Source organism: Calidris pugnax, unplaced genomic scaffold (assembly GCF_001431845.1).
Source record: "Calidris pugnax isolate Ruff unplaced genomic scaffold, ASM143184v1 scaffold38, whole genome shotgun sequence".
Lineage (NCBI taxonomy): Eukaryota > Metazoa > Chordata > Aves > Charadriiformes > Scolopacidae > Calidris > Calidris pugnax.
This window is the reverse complement of record NW_015090995.1, coordinates 3,641,477-3,665,772: the sequence shown is the minus strand read 5'-3', so window position 1 is coordinate 3,665,772 and position 24,296 is coordinate 3,641,477. Positions and strand designations below refer to the sequence as shown.

At 52.9% G+C, this 24,296-nt stretch overlaps 3 protein-coding genes across 18 annotated transcripts; 1 reads left to right on the top strand and 2 right to left on the bottom strand.

Annotated features, from left to right (window-relative positions):
- The first annotated feature begins 4,790 nt into the window (after window positions 1-4,790).
- On the top strand, window positions 4,791-12,668 carry FUNDC2 (FUN14 domain containing 2). Of its 3 annotated transcripts, none has more exons than XM_014955113.1 (5): window positions 4,791-4,844; window positions 6,006-6,156; window positions 7,512-7,587; window positions 8,760-8,894; window positions 9,731-12,668. In XM_014955113.1, exons 1-5 carry the CDS (start codon window positions 4,838-4,840, stop codon window positions 9,806-9,808), a joined length of 447 nt encoding a protein of 148 aa, XP_014810599.1. In that variant the 5' UTR covers window positions 4,791-4,837; the 3' UTR covers window positions 9,809-12,668. The 3 variants fall into 3 exon arrangements, with proteins under 3 accessions (XP_014810599.1, XP_014810600.1, XP_014810598.1); XM_014955114.1 differs by lacking the exon at window positions 4,791-4,844 and adding an exon at window positions 4,968-5,073; XM_014955112.1 differs by lacking the exon at window positions 4,791-4,844 and adding an exon at window positions 5,027-5,073 and having other exon boundaries at window positions 5,997-6,156.
- Window positions 12,669-13,306: 638 nt separating this feature from the next.
- CMC4 (C-x(9)-C motif containing 4) lies at window positions 13,307-24,020 on the bottom strand. 5 transcript variants are annotated; one of them, XM_014955118.1, is made up of 3 exons: window positions 23,937-24,020; window positions 18,606-18,673; window positions 13,307-14,847 (listed from the first exon to the last, which is right to left on the bottom strand). In XM_014955118.1, the coding sequence occupies exons 2-3, from the start codon at window positions 18,661-18,663 to the stop codon at window positions 14,678-14,680; spliced, it is 228 nt and encodes a 75-aa protein (XP_014810604.1). In that variant the 5' UTR covers window positions 18,664-18,673; window positions 23,937-24,020; the 3' UTR covers window positions 13,307-14,677. The 5 variants fall into 5 exon arrangements, with proteins under 5 accessions (XP_014810604.1, XP_014810606.1, XP_014810608.1 ...); XM_014955120.1 differs by lacking the exon at window positions 23,937-24,020 and adding an exon at window positions 23,607-23,727; XM_014955122.1 differs by lacking the exon at window positions 23,937-24,020 and adding an exon at window positions 23,415-23,526.
- Window positions 13,307-24,033, bottom strand: MTCP1 (mature T-cell proliferation 1). Of its 10 annotated transcripts, none has more exons than XR_001413463.1 (7): window positions 23,937-24,033; window positions 20,422-21,447; window positions 20,107-20,277; window positions 19,900-19,951; window positions 19,636-19,818; window positions 18,606-18,673; window positions 13,307-14,847 (listed from the first exon to the last, which is right to left on the bottom strand). XR_001413463.1 is itself a non-coding variant. In XM_014955116.1 (4 exons), exons 1-3 carry the CDS (start codon window positions 20,527-20,529, stop codon window positions 19,904-19,906), a joined length of 327 nt encoding a protein of 108 aa, XP_014810602.1. In that variant the 5' UTR covers window positions 20,530-23,428; the 3' UTR covers window positions 14,710-14,847; window positions 19,900-19,903. The 10 variants fall into 10 exon arrangements, 2 of the variants coding, with proteins under 2 accessions (XP_014810602.1, XP_014810601.1); XR_001413466.1 differs by having other exon boundaries at window positions 20,422-21,402; window positions 23,937-23,999; XR_001413460.1 differs by having other exon boundaries at window positions 20,422-21,597; window positions 23,937-23,994.
- Between the last annotated feature and the right edge of the window lie 263 nt (window positions 24,034-24,296).

Genomic DNA, 24,296 nt, shown 5'->3' with positions numbered 1-24,296 from the left:
AAACCCCCTGTCTCAGTTTGGAAAAAAAAAAAAATAAAACAAACCCCCAACCCCCCACCAAAAAAAAAAAAAAAAAAGGCTTCTCTCCTGCTGCTTTTGTCTCCACCCAGGCTGCTGCTAAACCAGCCCAGATGGAGAGACAAACCCTGGCCCTCGTGCAGATAAATCACAGCAGGAGCAAAGCCCACACCTGTCCTTGGGGGAAAAAACCTCCCTCCTGGAGGAGAAATGCCAGGTGGACCTTGCTCGGCTGCTGGACTCGGGCAACAACGGAGCAAAGCAGGGCTGCAGCCTCACCAGCTCACAGACCAGCCCACCTGGAGAGAGCAGGACCCCGAGGGAGCAGCAGCACAGCAGGGCCGGTGGCACCAACACCCCAAAGTACCCATGCGGGGGGTTTCCAGCCTCCCCTCCAGAGCCAGCTCCGGGGTTCGTTTATCCCATGTAACCAGCCCCACCGTGCTCTGCAAGGGCAGAGGTGCTTTAGGGGAGCTGCTTTTTTTCAGAACCCACTGTCTCAGTTTGGAAGAAAAAACAATTAAAACAAACCACCAACCCACCAGCAAAAAAAAAAAAAAAAAGGCTTCTCTCCTGCTGCTTTTGTCTCCACCCAGGCTGCTGCTAAACCAGCCCAGATGGAGAGACAAACCCTGGCCCTCGTGCAGATAAATCACAGCAGGAGCAAAGCCCACACCTGTCCTTGGGGGAAAAAACCTCCCTCCTGGAGGAGAAATGCCAGGTGGACCTTGCTCGGCTGCTGGACTCGGGCAACAACGGAGCAAAGCAGGGCTGCAGCCTCACCAGCTCACAGACCAGCCCACCTGGAGAGAGCAGGACCCTGAGGGAGCAGCAGCACAGTGGGGCTGATGGCACCAACACCCCTAAGTACCCGGCAAATCCAGCCCTGAGGTGCCCTAATCCTGGAGCAGAAACACTGATGTGGAGAAGGTCCCAAAAACAAGCCTTCTCTCCTCCCCTGGCTTTCCCTGCAAGAAGTGGGTCAGCGGAGCATTTCTGCTTTCTCTCTCGTTTCTCACGTCAGAGGCATCTCTGAATGATTCAGGCAGCGGGAGCACAATGGCCACACTCCTGACACAGGGCTCCCTGGGGGGGTTCTGCCTGCAGGAACCGGGGAGGACAAGCATTTGGGGGGGGTCTCACGGGCCAGAGGATGCTCCCCATGGCCGCTGGCTTCCCACAGCTATTACTAAAGGATCTTTGCTCCCTAAAGTGTCAGAGCAGCCCAGGGAAAACAAGAGCAACCTCCAGGCTCACGTGTCTGTCATAAGTCACCTAATTAACCTGGTTGATTCAATGAAGCTCAGAGCAATTTCTCCGCCCTGGGCTTGCTTTGAGGGTCGCTGCTGCTGGGTCAGCCTGGAGATGGGGTCTTTTTCTTTCCCAAGGGGTGTCTGGTTTTTGGTGTCTAATGTGCACTGTGCTCGTTCATTTCCTGAGGCAGCCTGGCTGCTGCAAAACCTCCTGGAATAAGCCCCAAGACCCCAGGGCTGCTCATACTCAGCAAAACTTGCCCTGTACCCCCCAAGAAGTGGGTCTCTTCCGCAGACGCTGTGCCTGGGGCTGTGGGGAAGGGGCACTGTCCCCTGGCCAGCCTGCCTTCTTGATCCCTAAACCTGGCTGGCATAAATCCCAGCTGCTGGCAGGAGGGAGCAGAAAGCCCCTTCCTTTGCGGGGTGTAAGTAGGGGAAGCTGGGGGAGAAGCCAGCCTGTGCTGAAAAGCCCCCATGGCAGCTGGGGGGGGACAGTGAAGGAGAAGGGCTGTCACCTCCACCCAGAGTGGCATGAAGGGCTGGAGCCCACGTTTGTTTCATTTCCAGAAAATGAGAAAAGAGAGAGAGAGACGGCGGAGGAGAGAGAAACCCCGCTGAAAATCCCCGAGCTCTTGCTCTGACAGGGCTGAGCTGCAAATTTCCTTTCCGCAAACTGCAGCGTGCCCCCAGCCAGCCCCCGAGCTGGGGCTGTCCCTGCGCGGCTGCGTGACACCAGCGCGGATGTCCCGGCCGGGGGAAGGGGAATTCAGACCTTGCTTCTCGCTGTACTAAAAGCAGCGACTCGGTGGTGGCCGCGGCAGAGCACCGGGTGGCCGGGGCCACGAGGCTGGCAGCGTCGAGGTCACATCACGCGGGGCCACCGGAGTAGCAGCTTGGCAGTCCCAGGACACTGCAGTGGGGACACATTTCCTATCGACGAGGGACCTTGGCATCTGGCGGAGATGGTATGGTGCCTCGCTAAGGCGCCCGGAGGGGCATCGTGGGTCCATTTACAGGGCATTTTTGGAGGGCTCTGCAAGTGTGGACGTGCTGGGGGGACATGGTTTTGTTGCCGGCGTTCTTGCCTGGTACTGCTCGTCCTGACCGTGCACTGGAAGCCCGTATGGGCTGGTGAGCTGTGGCTCAGCCTGGCCACGCAGGATGGGAGGAGGTGGTCCTGCCAGGAGGGAGGGGAAGTCTGTGAGATGGGGAACGGCTTTTTGTGCCTCTGTCTCCTGAGCTGAACAGGGCTGCCGGCCAGAAAGGCATCCTGCCGGGAGCCCCAGTGGCTGTGGGGGGCTGAGGTGCTGGCCCCCGTGCCACCCTCTGTTCCATGCTTGGCCTGACCCTGCTGCACAGGAGCCCCCTGCAGCCCCTCCAGCCCCTCTCTCAGCCCATTTCCTTCCCTGCTGCGGGAGGAAGCCTGTCCCGGGTGATGCTGCACGTGCACCGGGAAAGATGGGGGCATGGGGCAGATGCTCAGGCCAGCGGGTGCCCCCAGGACCACGTGTAGGGGGAACCCCACAGCTGGCAATGGGGAGGTGGCACAAGATGAACCCTGCCTGGCAGCCCTTTGCCCAGGGCAGGGAGACAAAACCAGAGACACGTGCAGCGATGGGAGCCCACCACCCACCGGACGTGCAGGAGACCCCAGTGCCACCTGACATTGGTGTTCAGATGGCATTTCCGATGAAACACTGCCACCAGGCTCCCACTTTCCTCCAGCCATCTCTCCCTGTCGGCCATCCCCTCCTCGGCCACCACATCTTCTTTTCCCAGGGGAAGCTGCTCTGCTCGCTGCCAGCCCTGCCCAGAGAGGAGGCGGAGGGAGACCCAGCAGAGACATGGTGCTCTTGGCTGCTCAGTAGTCGGTGTAGGATCTGTCCGACAGTCTCGCTAACAGCTACATCTGATTACTGGGTCACCAAAGGGTGACCACGCTGCACCCGCAGGAACTGCCCTCTGATCTGCTGGGGATGGGACGACCTGGGCTCTCTGGGAGCGTGGTGGGGGCAGAGCCCTGACCCTGAGCAATGTCCTGAGGCTTTGGCTGCCCAGGAGGGCAAATGCAGGAGCTTTCCAGTTGCTAGAGAGTAAATAAAACCTTGTGGAGTGCAGTCTCCTTCTCCAGGTGGTTATGAGAGCAGAAGTCCTTGGGAGCATCCTGTCTACAGGGTCCCTGGGACTGGAAACCCACCTCTTTCACCCCCACGGTGCCTACCCCTTTGGCTGTGCCTTGCCCAGCCCTGGACACCTCAAACAGCCGGGTCTCAAATCCCAAACCTGCTGTGGGCAGCAGCCACCAGCCCCCACGGCACGACAAGAGTACAAGATGTCATTCCTCGGTCCCCCCTTTGGTTTGGGTGTGCACACACCGCTCCAGCCCGTTCCCCCCTAACCGGGGCAGCGCAGGAAACACGTGCCATGCGGCTGCAGCTCCTGACACGTCCCCAACTGCCTGAGGGAGGGGAAAGAGGTGCCGGGCTGTTTGTGAGTGGGACATCATGGCCACTGTGGCTGAGTGCTGCCGTTGGTTCCCAGAACATTGTCTGTTCCCCCACCTGGTCCATGCTGCCGGTGTTCCTGCTCCCACCCACGCCCTGGTTTCCATCAAACCCGCTCCTCCCTGGCTTTACAATCTCTCCGGGAGGATGTCTCTTATTTTGCCTGTTGTATCTCGGGTTTTCTGGCGTCGCCGCATGCCCAGGTGGGGAGTGGGTTTGTTCTGCAGGAGTTCAAGTGAGTTAACGGCTTGGAAATCGGAGGGACGGCCATTTCAGGGAGAGACAATAATGGCTGCCCCAAAGGGGCTCGGGGACGCAGCTGGGACCAGAGGGATATTCCCGACCGTATGGCCTCACGTTCAGGACACGGAGTTGCAGAAGAAGAAGGAAGGGGGGGGGGGGGGACACTCAGAGCGATGGCGTTTGTCTTCCCAAAGTCACCCTTAGGTGTGACAGAGCCCTGCTCTCCTGGAGATAGCCGCACTCCTGGAGATGAGTCACCATCCCTAGATGTGTTTAAGGGATGTTTAGATGTGGTGTTGGGGGATATGGTGTAGGGGAGGACTTTGTAGAGTAGGGTAGATGGTTGGACTCGATGATCCCAAGGGTCTCTTCCAACCTGAATGATTCTCTGATGGCTCATCACCTGGAGATGGCCGATCACCCCAGGACAGGGTCAAAGAAGCCCTGGGGAGGCCCGAGGATGGGAGCAGTGAATTAATTCCTCGTTTCTCTTTGCGTGCATAGCTTTTATGTACCCATTAAACTCTTTTTAATTCAACCCACGAGTTTTCTCCCTTTTACCTTCCCCACTCCCCACCCCACGGGGGGCGGATGTCACCGAGCGGCTGAGCCGCCCGGGCAGCCGCTGTTTTAAGGAACAGCCCAAAGCCCAACGGCCCGGCCCCGGGCCTGCCCCCCGCCCCCGCCATGACACCCTGCCCGCGCCCGCCATGACACGCCGCGCGCACCCCTTCCTGCTCCCGCGCGCCTGCGCCGCCTGGTCACGTGCTGGCGGCGGCCCGGTAGCGGCGGCGGCGGCGAGGGGAGGCCGGTGGCGCTATGGCAGGTGGGTAGGAGGTGGGCAGGGCCGGGCCGGGCCGGGCGGGACGGTGGTGGGTCGATCCTCGCCCTCCTACTCCTCTCCCCGCTACCGGCCCTGACCCCCTGCCCGCGCCCGCCATGACACGCCGCGCGCACCCCTTCCTGCTCCCGCGCGCCTGCGCCGCCTGGTCACGTGCTGGCGGCGGCCCGGTAGCGGCGGCGGCGGCGAGGGGAGGCCGGTGGCGCTATGGCAGGTGGGTAGGAGGTGGGCAGGGCCGGGCCGGGCCGGGCGGGACGGTGGTGGGTCGATCCTCGCCCTCCTACTCCTCTCCCCGCTACCGGCGGGTCCCCAGCTCGCCCCCTTCCCGTTCCGCCCCGTCCCGTCGGAGAGCGGGGCTGGTAGCCTGAGCGGCGCCGTTTCCATTGGCAACGCGCGGCGGCCGGTAGCGGGGCGTAAGGGCCCCGAAGGGTGGCAGGGCGCTCTGGGGGCGGCTCCCGGGACACGGCTTCTAAGTCCGCGCCTTTTCCTTCAGGGACGTGACCTGCGGGAGCACCGAGGGGGGTGAGGGGTCCCGGGGACGGGGTCTGAGGGGTCCCGGGAAAGCCCGAGGACGGGTCTGAGGGGTCCTGGAGAGGGAGGCCCGAGGACGGGTCTCAAGGGCCCCGGGAAGGCCCGAGGGCGGGTATGGGGGATCCCGGGGAGGCCCGAGGACGGGTCTGAGGGGTCCTGGAGAGGGAGGCCCGAGGACGGGTCTCAAGGGCCCCGGGAAGGCCCGAGGGCGGGTATGGGGGATCCCGGGGAGGCCCGAGGACGGGTCTGAGGGGTCCTGGAGAGGGAGGCCCGAGGACAGGGTCTAAGGAGTCCCAGGGAGGCCCGAGGACAAGCCTGGGGGGTCCTGGGAAGGCCCAAGGACGTGTCTGAGAGGTCCTGGGGAGGTCCGAGGATGGGTCTGAGGGGTTCTGGAGAGGGAGGCCTGAGGATGGGGTCTAAGAGGTCCTGGGGAGGCCCAAGGACGGGTCTGAGGGGCCAGGGGAGGCCCTCGGGGGAATGACATGGGGCCTGAGGGTTCTCAAAGCCCCATGGGGAAGTGACTAGGTGGGGGTCCTGTGTCCCTGGAGAGGCCCTGGGTGGGCAGGGGGCTGTGGGACATCAGTCCCAGTACTGAGCCTCTCCAAGTGCCTGCAGGTGTGAAGGAGGACTCGTTCAATGTGCTGGACCTGGCAGAGTACACCAAGAACCGGCCCTGGTGGCGCAAGGTCTTTGCCCCCAGCTCGGGGTCGAGCGCTGAGAAATACAACGTGGCCACGCAGCTGCTGATCGGAGGGGTCACGGGATGGTAAGATGTGCTGGGGTTGCCTGTGGGGACTAGCCGGGCTTTCGGGAACACGCTGACAGGTGCAGGGTGGTCATCTGGCAGCCTCACAGAGAGGGCAAGTGTCCAGGGTGCTCAGCCCACTGTGCCCCGGCACACTGTCCTCAGTGGTGGGAGGTCTTAAAAGCCATCTGTAATGGGGAGTGGGATAACTGAGACTATCTCCTAGGGAAGAAAATGGCAGCAGGCTTTAATTTTTGAGGTGAGAGAATTCTCTTTTAACTTCTGGCGTAGAGAGGTGGTGTTGAATTTAAGACGGGCAAATATAAGCCTCTTGGAAAACAAGGATACCTTCTTCCCAGGAGGTGGATGTGCTTCAGGCATCTGCACAAAATCCCTCTGTGGAGGTGGTTTATGGCACCTGTGGGCACGGTTCCTGGGGTTTCGTGTCGCTTGTAGCAAGTGCTGGGGCTGGTGGTTTGTGGCTCTTGTTGGAACTTATTCCTGCAGCAGCATTGCTTGAGTGGAAAACTTGGTGTAATCCCATTGCTTTGCTTCTTGCCCTGCCTGTTTCCTTTGTCTGGCATAAGGGTAACCGTCTGAAAGGTCTTCATTTTCTGATAAAAATACGAGCTGGCCACCTCTCTCTTGCGTCTTCACAAAATGTATGTATTCGGAAATGGGTATGAGGAAGTTCCTGTGTTGTTTTGCAATGTTGACAAGGAAACTGGGGTCAAAGTAAAGTCTGCTTTGGGTGGTACAATACACTAGCCCTTTGCTGCATGACTGAGCAATGGGGTGGTGCTTTCTTGAGTTCTGGTGGCTGCAGTGATGTCTTTCATGTTGGGAGGGTGTAACCCAGTTTGGAGACCAGTATGGCTTTAGACCACTGCTGCCTGCTTGGTTCAGAATTTTTCTCTTCTGAGAAATGAAAAGGAAAGTTAAGCAATTGTTTGGGCAACAAAGAATCCTGCCTTGTGACCTGCTCCCTCTGCTGTATCATGGAGCAGCAGCAGATGTGCTGCCTGAATTTCCCTATTTCCCTTCAGAGATGGTGCCAGTTTAAAAAAAAAAAAAAATTACTTGTTGATTTTGGTAAAGTCACATGTTTCCGATTACTCTTTTGGGAGGTTGATGTTGAAGAGATAAGAATCAAAACTGCAAAAGGCTGAAATGCAATAGTGAGAAGTAAAAAGCTCTAAAGCATCGCTTTTTGGCTGGGTGCAGATCCTTTCTCTTTCTCTCTGGTTGCATGTGGGTTTCTTCTGCCGTTTGTCTTGGGTAATTACTGCCAAAGGCAGCCTTGGCTGTGGGAAGCATGTTGAGGAGTGTGTGTTTGGTGTCTCATTCTCCTGACTTGGCTCCTGGTTGATTTGTAGGTGTACTGGATTCATCTTCCAGAAAGTTGGGAAGCTGGCGGCGACAGCGGTGGGAGGTGGCTTTTTCCTGCTTCAGGTGTGTATGAAGAGTGGGTCAGGCTTTCCAAGAGCTGTGCTGGTGGGGACAAAGGGCTGTCGAGTGATCGTTACCTGTTGAGACAGGTGGAGCCAGTTCCACGCTTTGCCAGGAGCTCTGCGTGGCCGTGGATGCCAAGGGTGTGTGTTCCTCGGGGCACACAGATGTGGCAGCAGAGCAGGGACTGTGGGTGTAAACTTGATGGCCAAAAGGTCCTCTCGCTGAGGGTCTGCTCACAAAGGCACGTGGGGGCTGTTACTGCAGGGGCACCTGCGTGAAGCAGGAGGCAGCTTTTGGCTGTGGCAAATCCCGCTGCTGCTGCAGGACTGCCTGGTCAGAACTGGCTACTGTACTGAGTCCTGTGCATGTGGAGATGGTGTTCCTGGAGGAACAAGCCTGGATGTGTCCTGGAACAGCCCAAGGGTGATTTGTCCCTGTCTGTGATATTCTTCCTGTCAGGCTGGCATGGACGGGGCTCTCTGTAAAGCATTGGGTAAGAGGAGAGAAACAGAGATATATATCTGTCCTCAACCATTTTTTGTGGTTTCCACAAATCCTGGCACTGAGGGGAGCTGCTCGGATGTGAACATCCAGCTTGTGCATCCTGCAGGAGGCAGAGCAGCTCTCGGGCCTCGCTCAGCACTCTTAATTTGTTTGCTTCTCAAGGCGCTGTCTGTGTGTGACTCGTTCTCCCCGCTCTTCTGGCTCTGCTTGTTCTGCTGAAAGCCCAAAAGCTTGCTCTGAGCAGGGAGAGTTTCACTGGTGAATCATCCTGACCAGATAAAATATTTAGAGAGGAACAGGCTATTAATAGCCGTGTCCACCCACAGCAGCAGGAGAGCTGCAGAGAGTCCCAACAACGTACGTGGCAGTTGTGAGGGGGAGGTGATGCCAGCTTCACGTTAGAGAATAGAGGCTGAAACAGGCTAAGCTGCAACACGTGCCCTGCTGCTGGGGGATTACTGTGGAGGACAGATGTTGCAGGACAATTAATACAGCTACAGGGGTGGTCCTTTGGCCAGTTTTTAAGTGAGTGTGCCCATCCTCTCAGCCTGCTGGACCAGTGTGTGGGAGGTGGCTGTCGTCAGGGAAGGTGGGTGGGCAAAAGGGGTCTGTTTAGCCATGGTCATGTGGGACTTCACCAACTTTCTTTCCCTGCCTCACAACTCTAGATTGCAAACCACACGGGGTACATCAAAGTGGACTGGAAGCTAGTAGAACGGGACGTGAACAAAGCCAAGCAGCAGCTGAAATTTCACAGCAGCGGTAACAAAATGTCTCCAGAAGTGAAAAGCAAAGTGGATGAGGTGAGACAACTCTCCCAGGGTGTGTGTGGGTGCTTAGCTGGAGGGCAGGAGAAAATGGGATTGACTCTTGGGCTTTTAGGGATCTTCAGTTGTGCAAATACAAGGAGGGGATGATTGCGTGACAGCAAAGCTGGAGAGACATCAAAGCTATCTATGTATACTTGAGACAACCAGGGTGGCTCCTGGACATGACACCAGCTCACCGTGTGTTCCTGCAAACCCCCTGGGGTTGGGAGGAAACGTCGTGGGGTTGTGGGGAGAAGTGTCTCTTCAGTCTGATGGGGAAAAGCAGAGTTCCCTGCTTTTTTCCCCAGAGTCCAGAGTTATCCTGGACTCTGCTGTGCCCTGGTCTGGCACAGACAGTCGGCAGCCCCTGTTCTGAGCACTGGAACAGGCTGCCCAGGGAGGTGGTGGAGTTCCCTTCTCTGGAGACATTCAAAAACCACCTGTGCAAGATCCTGTGCAACCTGCTCTAGGTAGACCCACTTTGGTGGGGGGGTTGGACTTGATGATCTCCAGAGGTCCCTTCCAACCCCATATGATTCTGTCAGAGTGACTGTGCTGGTTGTGAGAGAGCCCTGGAGCACGTAGGCTTGGACTGCAGCTCTTGGAGCATCTGGGCTGTGCTGGGACCAGACCAGTTCAGGAGCTTTACGTGCAGCAGGGAGATCAGGGAGGGGATATTATTAGGTAGAACACTTTTCCTGGATCTGAGCAGTGGCCTCTCTCCGAGCATCGCTCACCTTGGAGAACAGCCTGAGGGGTGTCTTCTGATGGGGAGGGTGCGTGGGTTGAACTGTTGTTGACCACTGTTGGCTCTTCTCTCCCCTGCTTAGGTGATCATCTTTCTGAAGAAGAATGTTATCCTGACTGGAGGGTTTGCTGGAGGATTCCTGCTCGGAATGGCATCCTAGAAACTGCACTCGACACTCCCTTCATGCCTAGTCTCCCCTGCCCTCCTCTACTGCTGTTCTCTCTCACTTAGAAGTCAAAGGATGTTGCCGACAGGCACAATCCCTTCTGCTCACAGGTTCCAGCCCTTATTTCTTACAGCACTGCTTCTGATTTCCAACTTTTTTCCCTGTCTGGGCTGTTAGGGTGCTGGGATTGATCTGAAAGCTTATGACTCCCGGTGTATCATTGTGATTCCTTTCCCCACCAAATAAGCCCAGTCTCAAAATTTTCTGATGAGTTGCAGCCTCATAAACATGTAGCGGCAGAGAAATCTCTGAAATACGCTTCTTCCCAGGTGCTCAGGCTGTTACATAGACATTTGTCTGCCGGTGTACGTATACAACAGCCATCAGCTCTTCACTGCTATTTAGCTTGCACTTTTTCCACCCTGGTACCTGGAAAGCTTGTGCTTCCCTCTGTGCAGAGATGGGGTGTGCAGTCCAAAATACCCTTGGCTGTCCGTGCGGGGGGACGCAGAAGTGTCAGGGGACAGCCTGGGCAGGTGGATAAGGAGCAAGTTCACTCTATCTGTGGTGCTGGGGGTTCTCCTGCCCTCCCCCAGCCGTTGCACTGCACGTAGATGCACATTTGGCTTCTCCCCTGCTGTTATTTATACCCCTTACTGGAACCGCAGCCCTGGCACCGCTGATGGAAACTGAGCGCCGCGGGTGACTCTCCAGGCCCTTTCCTCATCATGTGTTCTAAAAGCCACCAAGCTTCCTGTGCTCTAGGGCTTCTTTCTCCCTTGCCAGCCGCCTGCTCAGCCTGTGAAGCGTGCTGAGGTGCTCTCTGGTGGTGGGCAGGCTTCCAGCACGCTTGACACGTCTGTGTCAGGGGAGAGCTGGCAAAGGACACATGTGTTTCAGCTCTGTTGCTTACTGTAAATCACCTTGGGCTTCAGACTGGTGTCTGCCATGACTTTCTCTGGCCACTTTGGCATTGGTGATGCTCTTAGAGCCATAGCCCTGTGGGACAGGATGTACATCCCTGTTTAGGGCACGTTGTACTGGTGCAGGGTTGCTGTTGCCAGCTCTGCTGGAGCAGTGGCAGGAGAGGATGTGAAATCTGGAGCGTGGTCCTTTACCTGCCTCCACAGAGCACAAACTCCATCTCTGCCAGCAACTGAAATGACAGAACTATTGGGAAAAGCAGGTTGTGCTCTTGTGGGAGTGGCTCGTTTCCATACTGTCTAGGTTATTTTCTTTCCTTCTTTGCGTTTACCATTTCCACACAAAAACAAAAAAAAAGCTGCTGGCTTAATTCCACCTGCTGCAGCCCTTCTCCTGCAGGTGATGAGGCAGCCCAGATGCAGAGCTTGGCTCTTTTGGGACAGTCTGTCCCCGTGCGGCTGTGTGCAGAGCTACGAGAGAAAATTACCAAAAAACCACCCCAAAATCCCTTAGAGGTGTTCTGCACTGGCTGTGCTGGGCTGGCATTACCGCTTTCCAGAGTGTGGGGACTTGCATGACAGTTGGCTGATGTCCTCCAGCAGGTACATGTAGGAGTTCTTTCCGAGAACGTGGGCTTTTTTTTATGTTTTCCCATCCTTCAGTTGGAAAAATGCGAGGGAATGATGATGCACGTGGGTGATTGGGACACAGCACCGGGCTCTGTGGCTGCACCCCATCTCCAGTGCCACGTAACACCTTTCTGATCATCCCTGCTGCTCCCAGCAAGGCTAGAAACGGGGATCTCCCCACCCTGAGAGCTGCTGGAAGAGCTGGAACGGTGGGTTCTTCCACTAGAGGTTTTGGGATGAGCACTTGCAGTTGTTAATTGTGTTTCAGCTCTGTTGATTGTCAGTGTAGCAATTAGCTGAGGTTTTCTCACACCTTCAGGATCTGAAAAGAAGCTGTGGGTAATCAGGAAACAGAAGTTGGTCTCTTTGCTCCTCTCCTGCCATAGGTGGCCACCAAGGAGAATGAGGAGCAGCTGGACTGACTTCCATAAAGATGCTCTTCCTAGAAGCCATCTAGGAAGGAGTGATGCCATGCAGCAAATAGACCTTCAGTAAACTGGTGTTTGGGAGTTGAATGGCAGATGATGGTGGTGGTTTTGGGGTTTTTTTGATACATATTTTTTTGTGTGTAGGAACCCTGCAGGGCTGAAGGTGCGTGAATGGATACGTTCGTATCGCAGGGTCTCTCTCCTTCCTGGAGGAGAACGGCGTTGCTGCCCCTCTGCCTGCTGTGCTGTGTAACACAGCTGCTTCTGAGGTGCACTAATCTCCACAAAGCTTTCTCCAGCGACGAAGCTCGAAGTAAATCATTAATAGATGGTAGGGATGTTTTTTCAGGCTCAAATCAGTCACGGTTTCTGCCCAGCCCCGGGGAAGGGTGCAGTGGGTTCTGCTCCACGGGGTCCTGACTCGCTGCTACAGAGAGAAATGGCTCAAATGCCTCAGTTGCTGCTGGAAAGGTGAAACAAGTGATAAATTCCCAATGAGTTGGGTGTGAATGCAGGCAGGGAATGGAGGAGGACATCAGGATGTGGCCAATCTTTCCACTGTGCCAGTGTTGGGCTCATGGCTGGCACCCTGTGACGCTGTGGGCTCCCACTGGAAGCTTTGATGCGGAATCAGCCCCTGTGGGGAGGCACCATCACGGTTGCAGGTGCCAAGATGAGGTGTTTCCCCACGCCCCCACCCGCCCCTGCTCCTTTTTTGGTCTCGTCGCAACAACTTCTGGTGTCTGTTCCAGTACGAGAAGGTTTTTAAAAGAAAAACAAAAAAAACACATTAGGCTTTTAAAGTGTTTTTATATATTGTATGTAAATGCTTGTTGAAGTGATATTTTATTAAACGGTTTTGCTCTAATAGTTTCTCCGTGTGAGGTCTGACTTCTCGGGCACCAGCGGGGTTTTGTTTCACCGTGTGACTCGGGGAGGGGGAGCAGTTACAGCCCAGCCCGGTAGCCCGTGGCCAGCAGCTTTCCCTCTTCTCTGCAGGTAAATCCCTCTCCTCCATGATCCTGGCACCAGTCAGCCATGGGTGATCCACCTGAAAGGTGGGATGTTTCTGGGGCAGACCCTCCCTGCTGAGCAAGTTTGCTCCACTCGAGTAGAAACGGGCACGGAGATGAGGCTTTAATAGGCGCAACAGAAGCCTAAATACTTATTTTTTTATCATCTATCAGTGACTTTTTTCCCCACTGTTGCTGCTCAGACAGGGCAAAAGTGGAAAATGAGCTACTTGTCAAGTGTTTGAGCTGCTTTACAACATTGTCATCACTTCCCCCTACTTTCCAGGCATACTAAAACCCCTATTTTGTCTCGAGGGGTTTTTTTCAGGGGGGTGGGAGGGGAAGGGCAGCCCTGAATGATTCTCATCTTGAGCCCTGGGTTATAAAAATACCAAGTGGCTTCTATATTAAACATGATGATATCACTGTGAATGGCGGGCGAGCTGCCCGCTCGCGGCGACGTTGTGTTCTCAATAAACAACCAAACCCAGGCTACAGTTTGTTCCAGTTGTTTATTTTGTACCACGGTATTTCAGAGCGGAGAATACAGATGGTTTGCTTTTCTAGGCTTCAATACACTCAACTATTGTGCCTAGACTACAGTGGTCTGTTTATAGAAGCTGTATTTTATAAGAAGTAAGTAAGTTGATCACAGCACAAAAGTCCTTTACGGCTAGATCTAATGACAGAGTTAGGAGCCTGGTGGGTTTGAAGTCTGGTATTTAAAGGTGCCAAGGCCATGAGAGGGCCTCGGCACCCACTGAGGTGCCTGGACTCCTGCTACAGGGGATGGAGAGACTTAGGCAGCTCTGAGGGGTGATGCAGGAACCTGTCTACCGAGCTCTTCCTACAGGTCACAGGAAATTTCTGCTGCACGGGTGAGAACTTCTGAAAAGCCATCTCTCCCTTGGGGTCCAGACACAGCCGGTTTGTGAGTGAGTCTGAAATGCTGCTTTGAAAGCAAGTGCCTACGACTGCTTGTTCTGTCAGCAGCACCTAAATCCGTTCTTGGATCTAGCCCAGGGCTTTGTGTCAGGCCTCTGGGTGCCAGCGGGTCAAACTACGCTGGGTTCGTAACATATTGCTTAAAAGGTGTTCAATTATACATAAATTTATAAATTTTATATCAACAGTCTGATCTCTCAAATGAATATTGCTTTTTTTTTTTCTTCTTTTTTAAAAATAAATCCTATTCCTGTAGCAATCCCTGAAATGTTCCTGTAACATCTTTGTCATGCAAATAGCAGCGTGTAGGCAATTCAAATAGAAAGTAACCAAAAGTCTGTCCAGTGGGAAAGTGAGGCACTTGGGCAAAGTGACTTGTGGTCACTCGTGATCTATGCAAGACCTAGGAACAACCCCCAGACCCGATTCCCCTTCTTGAGCTTGGACCACTGGACAGGCAAATGTTGTCTGGAACTACTGCGTGGTGGCAGCAATACCTTTTGCTGTGTCATAAATGGGCTTGTTTTGTGTGTGTAACGCTTAAACTCACTCACTCTTCTGAGCTCGTTTCCTGTACCTCCCGCTCCGCAGGCCAGAATAACTCGGTTCCAGTTCTCCATTTTGGGAGCAAGGATGGATTAGAGGAAGGTAAGCATTCTAAAAACATCGAGTTGACTTTTCACAGACATGGGTGCGATGCAAAGACAATGCAGAGATGACGTTTTGGTACAGAAAACAAAAAAGTCTGTTAACCATCTGTTGGTACTGCGTTATATTTTTTTTTGGTGTGCCGGATGGTGTGGTCTCAGGAGCGATCTTGAAAGTCAGGAGCTTTCCTGAAAGTCTAAAGAAGGCTTGAAAAAAACACACACACGAGCTCTGCAGGTGAGTCCGTGCTCCGGTACCTGCTGGAGCCGCATAGTGTTACTGAGGTGATGGGGGAATTCCTTCTGAAGTCGCCTTCAGCTTTTCTCTCTCCCTTTCTTCTTTCTCAAACCCTGAACAACAGACGGATCTGCCCTTGGGGTACCGGGCGCAGCACCTCCGCATCTCCTGCAGCACGCTTTCACACTTGGACTCCACGTAGTTGTTCACTGGAAAACAAGAAAGAGACACTAAGTCTGCAGAGGGGAAACAGCTTTTTGTCCCCCGAGGGGACACATCTAACCCAGCCCTAAGCAGTGTTGCTCTGAGAAGCGTGAGGTGCTGACAAGGATTTCATCGCTTTCTCGGCTCTAAAACCACCTCTCTTTAGTTTCCACTATCTAAAGCCACGCAGAGGCAGCCTTGCTGTCGTGGGTGGGAGCGTCCTCAGTCCCCCAGTTCTGTGGCTGTCACATCTCACTGCAGTAAGAACGAGGTTTCCCTTAGTACCACCCTTCAATCCTTACTTTCTTTAGCCTGGCTGCTTTTAAGCTGGATCTTGTCATCCAAGGCTTTCAACCCAGCTGCCGTGTGACTGTAAGGGTCACAGCTGAGTGTGAATGTAAGAGCATCCAAGGAGGCCGTGGTGTGAGCAGGGACAGCGAGGGGTTTGTCAGAGGAAGGGGTGAGGAGCTTGAGATCTTGTCATCCAAGGCTTTCAACCCAGCTGCCGTGTGACTGTAAGGGTCACAGCTGAGTGTGAATGTAAGAGCATCCAAGGAGGCCGTGGTGTGAGCAGGGACACCCTTTGGCAGCGGGGGGTTTGTCAGAGGAAGGGGTGAGGAGCTTGACTGGAGCCAACCTCCTACTGGTGGCCTGGTGTGGGCAAGCTGCAGCTTTGCAGTGTGACCAGAGCAGGCAGGAACGCTCCACCAGATGCCAGAGGCTGAACCCAACTGTGACACGACCACCTTCTGCACAAAGGTCTCAAGAGGAAGGGGTGAGGAGCTTGACTGGAGCCAACCTCCTACTGGTGGCCTGGCATAGGCAGCCTGCAGCTTTGCAGCGTGACCAGAGCAAGCAGGAATGCTCCACCAGATGCCAGAGGCTGAAACCAACTGCACAAGAGCCAGTGACACAACCATCTTCCATACAAAGGTCTCGCCTCTAGCTCAGGAGGTCCCTTAGCCACATAACTACCCTCACCTCCTCTTGCTTTCCTTCCTAGGCTTCTCCTCTTGGACCCTGCGGAGCTGGGACATGGGGCTAAACAAGCTCCTGGTCTGAGCAGGCCTTTCTAAACAGGTTCTCCCCAGCCTTCCTGTAGGCTCCCTTCAGGTACTGAAGGCTGCTATAAGGTCTCCTCGAAGCCTCCTCTTCTCCAGGCTGAACAACCCCAGCTCCCTCAGCCTTTCCTTCCCATCTGCGCTGGGATGGGTGGGCTCACTGTCTTTGTGCCTGGCACAGCTATGCCCACCTCTGTCCTTTCTCCATGTCACTTTTGTGTCAGGCTGGGAGAGATCTCACCGCACCAGCAGGTTCAGGCACCGCGGGATGCGGGGGATTCCTCCAGCAGCCTTTCTGCCCTCGCGCTTTGCCGGCTGCCACCGCCACCCGAGGTGACAAAGCCCAGGGTGCTTTTGCAGGGCTGGCCAGCAGGCTGTGGGAGAGAAGCCCTGCTGGCTCTGTGAGCAGCCTGAGTCTGTGGCCTGAATTAATAACCCCCTGCCTGCCTGCAGGGAAGCGCAGAGCCACCCGCGCTGCCTTGGACGAGCCTCACAAGCACTACACAGCTCCACCTGCCACTGGTTTTTTAAAAGACTAAAAGAAGCAGCAGCAGCAGCAACAACCCAACGTGAGAAAGGCAGAGCACACGCTGGAGAGCCCAGAAAGCAGCAGCAAACACCCTCTGGTTAACGAGCAAGCCAGCCCCACTCTGATCACTGGGCTGTGGGTTCCCTAACCGGGCTGGGGAGTGAGTGACCTCTAACACAAGCACAGAGGTCACCCAGGAGAAAAAGGTTATGGTGATGTTACTGCTTTGTGCAAGCTGAGGAGGCCTGGCAGGCCCTTGGAGAGGAGAGCTAAGCCCTCTCTGCCGTGCCCTGCTGATGAGGAGGGCTGCAGCGCTCTCCTAACTGTTCCTCTGCCTGTGCAGGTTTGTTTCTAGAGCTACAGCTCCATCCAGGCACACCCTGTGTGCACACACCCTGCTACCTGCCAGGGGCACGCTCCTGAAAAGCACAGTGGTTAGTCATGCAACGGATAGCAAAACACAAAAGAGATCAACAAGTGAGCATTTGGTCTCACAAAGAAAGCAGGCAAGATCTTTTGGAATCAATGACCCTCTCCAAAACCAGCCTCTGAAAAGCCAGCATCTCCCAAAGGTCCCTTTTGCCCTCCATCCTCTCCACTGCGTCACTGTGGTCACTGTCCCTGTGTACTTGTCAGTTAAAGCTCCATAGGCATCCTCTACCGCATTAATTCTTAGAGGGAAAAATTGTTTTTTGCTGTCTGTCAGCTCAGCTGTTTCATCTGTGCAACTCCAACAACTCCACAGCAGGACAACACGGGAGCAGCAGCAGCACCCCAAAAGCAGAGCTAGGGAAGCACAGGGCAGAGGAGGGAGCACGGGGCAAAGAGCTTCCTCACTAACACTGAACCATTCAGATGAAATCCACACACAAACCTCCACCGGTAAAACAACTGGAATAACCTCCATGAAAGTTACAAAATTAACATTGTCACAAGAGGAACCAAACCAGGGTGAAATATTAGCTTTTAAGTGCTGTTACTATGGGGGGGAGAAGGCTCCAAACCACAAAAGCAGTACAAGTATCCAGACAAACGTTGTGGGACACGTAGAGGGGGTTGTTTGAGTTGAAGGCAGCTTCCAAAAACCAATCCTGGGAAAGACAAACACCTACCAATAACTGACTATTGCTTTTCCCTACTTTTTTTCCCAGCTGCTTTTCCTCCCATGCCCCTCCTCAGCCACGGGGGCTGTTGTGTCACCTGCACAGATTGCTGGAGCCTGCAAAGCCAACCCTCTGCTTCTCCAGCACGACCCCCTCTGCCCTCCCTCCTGTATTTCAGCTAACCTGCTTGGAGTCTGCAAATAAATTAAAGGCAGAAACGAGCTGCTGTGGAACTGGCCTGGCTGGTTTTAGCTGTGGCTTTGCTCGCCTCCTGCCTCCTCATCCCTGGGCTACCACCAGGAGTTATCTTCAGGAGAAGCTGAGGAAGGGCTCCACCAGGTGAGTTAGGAAGGACTCTTCCTCATAAGGCTGAGCTGCCTTGGCACAAAGGAGTGTTTTCTCTTATTCCTTCCATAAGGCAAATCCTTTTCCAAAAACCAATCAACATTTTTAAAAAATAACATCCTCTGCAAGTAACAAGCCTGCTCTCCTCCACTCAGGCTCCCAAAATTAGGTGATTAGATTATCACCTAATCTCCCTCGCCCCTACAAATATTTAGCTAAGCTGATCCAAAACAACTGGTACAGGTCAGCAGAGGGAGAGCATCTCACACCTTGAGGCCAGATCACAGATCCCCAACCCCTTCCTGACAGACATCTGTCCGACCTGCTCTTAAAACACCCCTGGAGCTAGAAGCTCTGCAGCCTTCTCATACGATCCACCTACCACCCAGTTCTGTGAGACAGCTCATTATACTGTCTGGCTCTCCCCGCCTACAGCCGCGTCCCAAGACAACACACGGGATCTCACTCCCAGCACGGAGAACACTCTGACAGCAGCACCACCTCACCATCACAAAAGCTCTGTTCTGCACTGATGGGGTCTCCTGATTTCAAATCAAGCACGAGGGAATTCTACCAAAACCATAGTTCAGCTCGCTTTGCAGCCAGGTGATGCTAATGTGCTCGTTTTCGTCCTTTTCAGAGCCAAAAGAGAACAGGGTTAAGTTAAAAGAATTAAGTTCCACCAAAGATCAAGACACCAAAAAGACAAAAATGACACTTGGTACCTTGCAAGCATTTCTGTATTGCACAGGCTTGTTTCTGGCAGGGATCCTTCTGGGACATGTTCAGAGAACTAAAATGATAGGAAAATGTTACTGTAGAAACAACGTGCTTTTCAGGGGGTGCAGGGGGGGAGGAAGGGGGGTGGCAAGACACTGCCCTAAAGCCAAGGCTTTAAAGAGCTCCCAATTTCCCTCTCTGTCACAGATAGATCAGAAAACATCTGTTGCTGCTTGCAGGTGCCTGCCAACACACACAAGAATTCTCTGTGTCTGGCTAAAGGATGATAATGTGGACAATGAATACGGGAAGTTTTATGTTGCCAGGCTTGATGGCCTTTTTCTTTTCTCTGGTCAAAATGTGCTCTTTTCCACTTGGATGCACAAAGATTCCAGCAAATATTCAAATTAACAAGGCTGACTATTTTTTAACAGTCCTGTGCCTCTACACCTTCTACTAAAGCATATATTTGCATAAAAGCCCTCTGTGCGACCTCTTACACAACCAAGGATTTGGTGTTAGTCATATAACAGCAGCTGGAGGAGGCATCTAAAAAACCAACCAAAAAACCCAACTTAGTTGGGTATGTCCCATGAAGACAACAAGGAGGGCTTTTTTGGTTTGTTCCATAAGAAAAGCTTTCGGAAATCCCACCCACCCCCCAAAAAACCAGCCTGGAGGTTAGCTCCAACTTGCTCAAATGCCTGGAAAGCGAGATTTCAGACACTCAATTTGACTTTCTGTGCCTGTGACACCCGTAACTGTGATCTTAGTGAGAGATCAAAAGCGATAACTGGTGGGACTCGTAGTTGGATGGGAGACCTCTACAGGAAAGCACCGCCGTTACCGAACGCGGTGGTGGGACTTCAGCTCCCTCTGAGCCACCGTTCAGCTCCCACCCCTGCCCAGAGCCAGGGAGGTGCCACTTTTCACATTTCTGATAATTCACCAGCCCACAGCACTTTTCAATATCACTAGGGCATCAGTTCCAGCATCCTGGCCAAACTCCACTTGGGGCAATTACATTCTGCCTACCTAGAACTCCCCCTGATGTTTCACTTGGACACAATACTCCTCTTCACTGCCTGTCCTAAACTCTTGTGTGATGTTGCTGTGTGTTGTTTAACTGCTTCCACCTCAGAGGTGGCTGCATTTCAGTGGAGAGAGAATCATTTATTGGACAAAATATACAACGACATCTTCCTAGAGCCACTGCTCCTGAAAGACAAAAATTCATATTAAAGAATGACTGGGAATAGACAGAGCACAGTACAAAGCAGGGGGAATGTCTCCACGTACCAGATTAATCACCAGGCACGAGTTTAAGCAGCAGTTCTTCAACACCACCGAGCTGTAAGCGACAAGGAAAAGTTCAATAGGTCTACAGTTAAGTGTGGCTGAGCTAATGGACTTCAACAAAATTAACAGTCCTTTGCCGTCCCTCAAGGATCTCAAATGACTTCACAAACAGGCATGACTATGGTCTATTGTTGCCACCATCCTTACCATGAGATGGTGCTCTATCTCCCAAACGCGAGAGTTACTATCCCTGTACTGCTCACCCTGGGACAGCTGCCACATATGAGGCAGCCGGGATGGGGGGAGCTGGCTGGGTCGCAGCGCCTCACCCAGGGGAACCTGAACTCTTTGGATCCGAGCCCTCAGCATACCTTCCTCCTGGGGGGGAGAAAAGTAAGAAGAAAGAAAAAAAAAAAAAAAAAAAAAAAAAAAGAGCAGGGAGTTACAGGCAATGGCAGTAGAGGCACCTCCGACAGCAAAGCTACAATCACTGGAGGGGGAAGCCCCCAAAAGGACACTTGCCTCTTCCGCAGCCACGAGCCACGTTTTGCGGTGCTCATCGCAGTAAACACCTACGCGTCGCACCCAGAGTCGGACAGGAGGAGTGCCTGCGTGCCCTCCTTCTGCCATTCCCCCAGCGGCGGCGGGACGCTCCCGTCAGGTGGTCGGCATCATCCCGCAGGACACGGGCATGGTCTCTTTTTAGCTCGGAACAAACACCGGCGGAGAAAGGCTCTCAGACCTGAAAAGGCACCTCTGGGGTGGCGTCTGACTGAACGGTGGGAGATGCTACGTGCTGAAAACGTCCCTAAAAGTCAGCTGGGGACACTAAGGTGGTGTCTAAGCGAAGAGAGATTTCGCCACAGGTTGTAGGCTGGGACGTGCGCGCTGTATGGCGTTTGTAAGGCATTCTGGGGCAAAAAGGTGCTATTGGTACAAAGTTAAACCCTGTGAGTATTGGCTTTGCTTATTCCACTAACAGTCCTATTAACAGTCTCGGTGTAAAATAGGGGGAGGGAAAAAAAAAAAAAGAAAAAGAAAAGAAAAAGAAAAAAAAAAGGAAAAAGTGGTTTACAGAGGAGTTCCGTGGCTAAGGATGGTCTAAATCCCAAAAGCAAAACTCGTGACAAGAGGTGAAATTAGCTTAACAAGAACGAAGATCAGTCTGGAGACAAAGCATGAAACTCCGTACGCGCCACTCTCATGTTTGGAACTTGCGGAGCTGTCATTGTGAAGGGTCCTTCGTCTCATCTCTCAAGGGGATGGCAGCATTGTCCGTTCAGATACAACCTCCTGGTGACCAGCTCTTGTGACCTTGCGTTGTTCGGCTTTTGGATGGTTACAGAGAGCCACCGATAGCAGCAGGGGCAAAGGAATTTTGGACATTGAGGTGGTTCTTCCTACCAGATTTTTTGTTTAACAGCAAGTTTATCTGGGTACCAGTTAGAGCAGGCTGAGCCATTAGCAAATGAAGGTCAGGGGAAATGATTCTCTCTTTGAACCCTAGAAGAGGTAATCAAAATGGTACAGACAGTCTTCATTCTTTATCTAGGTTTAAAGTAGAACAGAATTAAGCTGTAATACACATAACATCCTCCTGCTATGAAGCAGATGCAATATTCCTATCGCAGTGAAACACAGTGGTCTTCTGAAAACTTGTAAAGCTATAAGGCATATTTCAGACAGCAGCAAGAAAATCTGGGTACAAAATAAAGTAGGGAAAGTCAGGGAGAGAAAAAAAAAATGTTACACATTGGGGTATACATATATCACAGGAAATACACTTCCATGTTGCCTTTCTATATCTTACATCTACCTTTTTGAATCAAAGGATCACTCAGCCTTTTTGAAAACAAAACACCAACCACGGATCAGCCTGAACAGCAATGTCACAGTATTTTTTCATTTCCAACAAAGAAAACTTTGAATGTTCTTTTATTGTTTTTTTGTTTTTTTTTTTTTCTCCCATTCTGTTTGTTTCCTTGCTTGATGTGGGGGAATGTGTTATGTGCATTCTAAAAAGCCACCACTGTTCTGAAGACCATCCTGTGACGTGGCACAGCCATTCCAAGCAATGCCCCCAGTAGCTGGATCGCTGGCATTTAGAGGAATGTGAAAGCAGACTGACAAGCCCCGTTAAGGCCTTCAAGAATAAGCTACGAGGGTTAAAGGGACATTTCTCTAAGTCCTTTTCATTCTGCTTTACCCCGAGTCACTTTAAAAAAGTTAAGCCCGTGTGCGGAACCCACTTTGCCCAACAGTGAAACGCAGCAGTCGCCGCCGCTGCTCGTTTTCAGTCAGCTGAATGTAATCACCCAGGTTGGAATTTGGCCAGGATACTCTCCTACTCTGCAGCAAACTGCCAAAAGCTCCATCAAGACCAACAAGGCTCAAGGACTTGCTTTTATAACCCCATTCGAAGCTGGAATTTCTACAGCTCGTCATCCCCAGAAGCGGAGGACTCAAGACTGGCTTCAGTATTGGAAAAATATTACTCTGTTAAATAAACACTATTTCCTAAAGCAAGTAAACTCTCCGGGAAGGTCTCCTATCCAAATACTAACCCGGTTCAGTCTTGCTGAACTACAGGTAGGAGGACTAAAGCACAACACGTATGTTTGGGTTTATTGTGTATGGACATGGCAGTAATGGCAGGTACAGGACCGACAGAACAAGGTCTCATGCAGAGGACACTGTGCAGAATGGGCAGCGGTTAAACGTGAATTTTTTTTCACCCTTTGCCCCACTAATTTGTCCCAAACTTCCTCCGAACTCCATAGCTCTGAGTTCAGTTGCCAAAGTTCAAAGGCCCACTCTGGCCTCTCTTTCCAACAGCCTCTACGGCTGGTACGAAGGTGCCCCGTTAGTGCCACAAATAAAATCTGGAGGTCAGGCAAAACCGTCAATTGGGTTTGAAGTAAGACAGCTCTGTCTTTAGCACTCAAACATACAAAAGAAACAGGAGATTTGAAAAAGCATGCGCTCAGACATTCACACCTGAGACTAGAAGAAGGGAAAAACATATACAATGCCTATTTTTGCCAATTTTATCAGAAAGCAATAAAAAAGCCTGAAGGAAGACATGGGTGAAAGGAGAAGTAAGCTTACTTATATTTAAAACAAGTTGTAAAACCTGTTTCTTATATTGCTTGCTTTATAATCTATTAAAAAAACCCACCGCATCCAAAAAACCCATCAGTTTAAATGTGCAGGATTGCAGCGTCACCCTTTGACACAGATTTTAATGTTCCCATCAACGTAATTGCAGAGATCTGAGCTGCTTAAGGTATTGATTTGGGGAGATTTAAAGCCCAATCCCCACAGACAGGAACAAGACTTGCAGGGATTTGTCCATCTCAGTATCAGGGTTTAGAAGTTTAATGCTGTTCTGGGACCTGGGTGGATTTCTGAGCCACAAAATACATTAATAAATGTGAAAATGGCCAGGAGGAGGACTGCATCTTGTGACGAAGAGGATTTATTTGCTTTGAAATCAGGTACATTAAAATATTTACCAAAACAGTGAAAGGAATTGCTCCAGCTGCTGCTTGGACCATCCCCAGAGCTGGAGCTCAGGATGCTGAACAAACTCCACCCTTTTATTACCTTCTATTTTATCAGGGGACTGGGTCAGATTGTTAGAAGAGTTCAGCTGTTATTTAGGAACCAAGGAAAAAAAAAAACCCAACAAAACCAAAATCCCAAACCTGCTCCTGTGGCTCAGTGAACAGGGTATGCTAACACAGCTTCCAGACCAAGGCTGGCGGAGAGCGTGGGCACCTCCGTGCGTGCAAGATTTCGGGGAGCTAAAAAGGCAGCTTGAAGCTCTCCTGAAAACCCCAGCCTGCGTCTTGCAACAAGTCAGGGATCAAGCCGAGCTGTTCTGCTGCTCTTAAGAGCATGTCGACTCTCACTCTAAAGCTTCTTCTCGGGGGGGGTTTGGGCTCTACTCTGCCTGGAGGGCAAGCCCCAAGAAAACACCTCCGTGACTCCACACTCCAATCTACCCGACCTACGGAGGGGTAGCAGATGCTCACCGACCAGCCGGGGCTGTCCAGCAGTTCGGGGAGGGAAGGTCTAGCTTTGGTAGGATCTAAAGAAACAGGAAGATAAAAAAAATAAAATAAAAAAAGAAAAAAAAAGAGATGGACAAAGTGTGCGGGGAGCCCCGGGGAAGGGAGGGGAGGCCGAGGAAAAGGCTGCGGGAGCCGGGCCCGGTTGAAGGGCCGGCCAAGGAGGGGGTGCGGGGAGGCGGTGCGTCCGGGGGTTGGGAGCGAGGAGGGGAAGACGGGGAGGGGGTGCGGGCCCGGTGCGGGGAGGAGGCGGGGGAAGGCCCGGCCGCCGCGGCGGGAAGAGTGCGCAGCACGTCTCTATAGCAACCGCCTCCCACCCGGGCC